At 53.0% G+C, this 5,152-nt stretch overlaps 1 protein-coding gene across 2 annotated transcripts; it reads right to left on the bottom strand.

The window, feature by feature from the left end:
- Positions 1 to 580: 580 nt before the first annotated feature.
- Positions 581 to 4,569, bottom strand: Dlx5 (distal-less homeobox 5). 2 transcript variants are annotated; one of them, XM_051151575.1, is made up of 3 exons: positions 4,055 to 4,569; positions 2,112 to 2,296; positions 581 to 1,044 (listed from the first exon to the last, which is right to left on the bottom strand). In XM_051151575.1, exons 1-3 carry the CDS (start codon positions 4,407 to 4,409, stop codon positions 715 to 717), a joined length of 870 nt encoding a protein of 289 aa, XP_051007532.1. In that variant the 5' UTR covers positions 4,410 to 4,569; the 3' UTR covers positions 581 to 714. The 2 variants fall into 2 exon arrangements, with proteins under 2 accessions (XP_051007532.1, XP_051007533.1); XM_051151576.1 differs by lacking the exon at positions 581 to 1,044 and having other exon boundaries at positions 2,129 to 2,214.
- Between the last annotated feature and the right edge of the window lie 583 nt (positions 4,570 to 5,152).

Here is a 5,152-nt window from a genome sequence, read left to right as displayed (position 1 = left end):
ATTTCAAGTTACTGAGGGATTTCTGTTGCCTTCTTACTCACACGCGGTAGGATCAATATATTTAATTTCAATATTCTTTTCTACCCAAAACAATTGGAGTTATATTTAATATCATTTAAATGGTTTCGTGGTTGAGGGGAACCCCAAAACATGACAGTACTATAAACAGGCCACATATGCAAATACATAAAAGCCAACATCCAACACAAACGTACTTCTGTTACCACGCAGCTCCTGACTTTTGCTTTGCATTGTTGGATTTCTGGAGAATTTGTCTGTTCTTAATCGTCTGCATACAACCCCATTAGCCAGTTATCAAGGGGCCAAAAAGGAACCGGTTTTTTTTTTTTTCATGGTCGAAATAATTTTATTTATCCAGAATATACAGTTTAATTCCTCTATCTACACTTATTTACACGGTTAAAATAACATTGAAAAAAGTCTTTTGAAAAGTTGAGGTCATAGATTTCAAGGCACCATTGATAGTGTCCACAGTTGCGCAAAAAAAAAAAAAAGTTCTTTTCGTAAAAAAGGGGGCGGGGTCTTTTGAAATGCAATAACTTACATGCAAAAAAAAAAAAAAAAAAAAAGAGCTTTACACGTGAATATTATTGTCTCCATTCTCCAAACATCCCGTTTGAATTCCTTTCTTTCAGATTTCTAAAACAGCAAAAACACTGTAGTCCCAAAAATGAGCAAGAGAGAGCAGCTCATTTAATAGAGCGTCCCGGAGGCCAGTGCCAGCGGGTGCTGCAAGGAGCCCGGTGGCGGCAGGTGGGAATTGATTGAGCTGGCTGCGCTTGGGTACCAGGAAGCCGAGTTCTCCAGGTAGCTGGACGCGGGGGACTGGTTGGAGGTCGGAGGGTGGGCATGAGGGTGGTGGCTGAGAGAGCGGGATGAGCCCTGGGGCTCCCACACCGCTGGTGACTGTGGGGAGTTACACGCCATAGGGTCGCTGGAGCTGGGACTGTGCTCCGGGGGCATCTCCCCGTTTTTCATGATCTTCTTGATCTTGGATCTTTTGTTCTGAAACCAGATTTTCACCTGGGTGGGGGAACAAAGGCACACGTTACCGGGACACTCAGAGGTTGCCCGCGCCTTTCCCTGGGCGATGAATGAAGGCTCTTCCGGCTCCTAGGCTACCCTGCCTGGTATCGCCCAGCAGCTGACCCTCTTAAGCCGATCGCCGGGAGCCTGCAGCTTCAATCTATGCAAGGAGAAGGATCCACAGAGGGAGCCCTAGCCAGCACAGCCGGCACTGCCTTCAGGAAGGGTGCGACCCCAAAGCTTTGTCTTTTATTAGCTCTAGATCTGGTCGCACGCGTGGGCCTGTACGTCAGTGTACGGGGAGGCCACCCTCTTCTTCTCAAAAGCCAGAGCCCCAGCCCCCCCAACACCTCCGGGGGGGAGGGGCGTGGGCCGGACTGAAGGCGCAATGTGCCAAGGGAAAGGAGCGACTTCCCAATCTCCTGTTGGTCTGACTCTCTTCAGTGCACCCCACACCCCACCTCCCCGCCCCCAGCACTGGGAGGCCAGACTCTGCCTGAAGCTCTGGGCGGCGACTAGAACATTCTTTACTCTAGGCCCCACTGGGTTGGAATGGGCGGAAAAAGAAGTCGACAACCCAGGAGGGTTTCCTCGTGCAACAGCGCCCCCCACCTCGCGACCCTCTGGCTGCTGCCTCAGGGGCAGGACACGACAGGACTCGACGATCCAGGCCTTTGCACGGCCTAAGCCCACCACCAGGCCAGTAGTACCTAGCAAGCTACTCATTGTGAAGACACCCAGACATTTCTCAAGAACGCGAGGGAGATGCCCACCCCACCCCACCCCCGAAATACTCCTCCCTTTGTTTTCACTCTGGAACGTTGGTCCCCAGCCCTTGGTGCCTAAAGCAGGAAGGCAAACGACGAATCTCGCGCCCACAGCCCTGTGTCATTAACAGCAGGCCTGACTCATGAAGGGAAGGATGCAAGGGCTAGTGTCTTTCTAGCTGTTAAGTTTTTGCAAAGTGCTTAGAGAATCGGCTCCAGCCAGTCCGGACCGAACCTTGCAGCCCAGCCTGGCTTGCAGGCGAGGCGGGGCCGGTACCCGGCGGCGGCCGGATTTACCTGTGTTTGAGTCAGTCCTAGAGAGGCGGCCAACTCCGCGCGTTCTGGCAGGGCGAGGTACTGAGTCTTCTGGAACCTTCTCTGTAACGCGGCCAGCTGAAAGCTGGAATAAATAGTCCTGGGTTTACGAACTTTCTTTGGTTTACCATTCACCATCCTCACCTCTGGCTCCGCCACTTCTTTCTCTAAACAATCAAAACAGACCAGGTTAGAGCTTCCGGCCAGACAATGGCTCTTTTGCACGGGGCCCTTAAATCACTAAAGTTCTGTTTGTTTTTAAATATGTAGTCACCACTCTTTCCCATATCACCACCTTGGCTTTTCAAACCCCAGGGAAGTCGGTCCCTTCCCCAAATCACACGTAGAAGAGGCGCCGAATCCCCGATTGATAGCACGCATGAGGCAAACCAGCGGCTTCTTCGCTTAAAAGATGGAACCCTTCAGCGATGCTTACTTCATTATTTTTCCCCCCTCCCTGCGTTCATCCTGTGCGTTTCTGGGACGCGAATAGCCACTCCACTCCCAGTGCGTCAAGCGAGAGAGGCCCTGGGCCATGACCCTGCTTCTGTCGGCGTCTGTTCGGGCGCCCGCAGAGGCTAGACGCTTGGGCAGGGAAGACGCTAGGCAAGGTCTCCAAAGTTCAAAGCAAACTATGTTCCTTCACTACCAGCGGCGAGCGGTCGGTCAGGGCCGCGGCAGACAGAGAGCCGATTATTCAGCCCCCATAATCTCACTGCAGATCTGCGAGGGCACAGATGTGTCTGGTTTCTTTTACAAATAGACTTAACATGTTCTTGGCAAAAAAGAAAAAAAGAAAAAAAAAAAAAACCCTTCCCCTTACGTGCAAATATAGAGACAGCAAGAGGAACAGACTCAAAGTCAATGAGAGATATATTGAAAAGGAATCTGTAGGGGAGGTATTTTCGTAGTAAAGGGGCGGCAGGCTAGTAGAAATTTGACTGTTATAAATGTACACCGCTGGGGTCCTGTGAACCAATGTTTTGCAAACATGCCCCTCAGCCACATGGCCCCTTCCCCCTACTAGGACCTGGAAGTAGGAGAGCCTGTGTGTGAAGCAGCTGCCAGAGGAAGGGTGGCGGCTGAGGGACCGCTGTGGTCTCCACTCTGCTGGAGTAGGGGATGCTAATATTAGCAGCCTTATTAATGTGTTAGGGAGGAGAGATCAAAATCGACCAGCAGAACTTCTCCACGGAGACCTCTTGCCTCTTATTTACCGCCCGAGCTCACTACCCCATTGTAACTCTCTTAGGAAGTTTCAAGGTGGACGAAAAAGGGGGGGGGGGGCGTGAGGAAGGCACCTATGGAGAGAGTTGGGGGGGGCGTGATCCCTCTAACAACGTGACCTCTTAGCAACCCTCCGCTATTTTAAATGGCTTTTTTGTATGTAGAAATACCTTGGATAAACCGCAAAGTTCCCAGCTCGCATTTCTACTACAGGCTGCAGCCCTCCGGGCCCGCAGGCCACCCGGTGAACTGCCGACACCCGCACTGCGAGGCCTCGGGGCGCTTCTCAGGCTAATCCCGACTAGATTTTACTAACTCAGCATGCTCACCCAGAATTCCAACCAGCTTTCCTTTTATTACGCAAACACCACTGGGGCTGCTTGATTCTTTATTTTCCCTCACTCCTACCCTCTTTGCAACCTAGTTGGCTTTCTAGCTAGGCAAGTTAGGAGTCTAGGTAAGAAGGGAGCCCCCCGAGGGGCACCAGAGGGGCAACACCCGACTAAACCTTTTCAAGATTCCTCCACTGAAAACTCCCCAAATTGCTTGTGTGAGATGATTTCCTTTTTCCAGTCCCGGCCCCCACTCCCTTCTGCGAAGCAGAAGCTGCGGACAGCGTGGCCCTCATCTACCACCCCACCTCGCCCCCGCGGGGTGACGATGCGCTGGGTACCTGCTTCCCGCCCCCGCACGCCTACCTGGCTGGCTGGTGGCACTCGGGACTCGGTTGTAGGCGCCGCCGTACTGGTGATAGGGGCTAGTGTAGCCATAGTCGGCATAAGCCTTGGCCGGATAGCCGGCTGCGGAGCCGTTCACTCCATGGTACTGGTACTGGTAGGGGTTGAGCGCTTTGCCGTAGGAAGCAGAGGTAGGAGAGCAGTAGCCGTGCGGGGCGGCCCCCGCGGGACTGTAGTAGTCAGAATCCGTGGCCGACGACTCCGGCAAAGTTGGCGATTCCTGAGACGGATGGTGCATGGCGGCAGACGTCGGGAACGGAGCTTGGAAGTCGCCGGACCGAATGCTGGGAACTCTTCTGTCAAACACTCCTGTCATAGCTCCCCGACGGTGGTTGTTCAGCTGCTGCGGCGGCTGCTGCTGCCTGAATTGGCTGTGGAGCTGCTCTGGTCTAAGCAGACATGGCTGTAGGAGCGAGAGAGGAGGAGGAAGAAGAGGAGGAGGCGGCGGCGGGGAGGAGGAGGCTGGGAGTCGTGGAGGCTCTGTCTCCCGCAGGCTGACTGCTGGCTGAGGCGCAGCACAGCCTTGGTTAAATCCTTAATTGCGCGCTTACGCACAGCGGGGTGGATCGGGTTCCATTGGCCAGGGCCTCGGGAGCAGAGCTACACCCTAACTCGTCCAACTAGTTTTAGCACAACAAAGCATTGCTTAAAAAAGGGGAGGAAGGGGGGGTGCACAAGGAATGAGTGTGTGTGTGTGTGTGTGTGTGTGTGTGTGTGTGTGTGTGTGTGAGAGAGAGAGAGAGAGAGAGAGAGAGAGAGAGAGAGAGAGAGAGAGAGAGAGAGAGAGAGAGAGAGACTACACGTTGTTGCCTGTTGGGGGAGGGTCTCAGTCGATCTGTTTTTAGTGAACCGCAGAGACAACCGAAGCACCTCCAGAACCCAGGCCTGTGCTGTTTGAAGGCAACGTGTTCCAATCAGCGGTCTCAAAAGTACACATTTAGAAGTTGTGGCCCATGATGCTCTTTTCTTGCTCCACACCTACCTGTCCTATCCTCCTCCACCAATACAAACTGTACAACTGAACACTGATATGGGAACGTGCACCTAGGAAAAAGGGGA

Source organism: Acomys russatus, chromosome 10 (assembly GCF_903995435.1).
Source record: "Acomys russatus chromosome 10, mAcoRus1.1, whole genome shotgun sequence".
Classification (NCBI taxonomy): Eukaryota; Metazoa; Chordata; class Mammalia; order Rodentia; family Muridae; genus Acomys; species Acomys russatus.
Note: the sequence above shows the minus strand (reverse complement) of the source record. Positions and strands in the feature narration are given on the sequence as shown.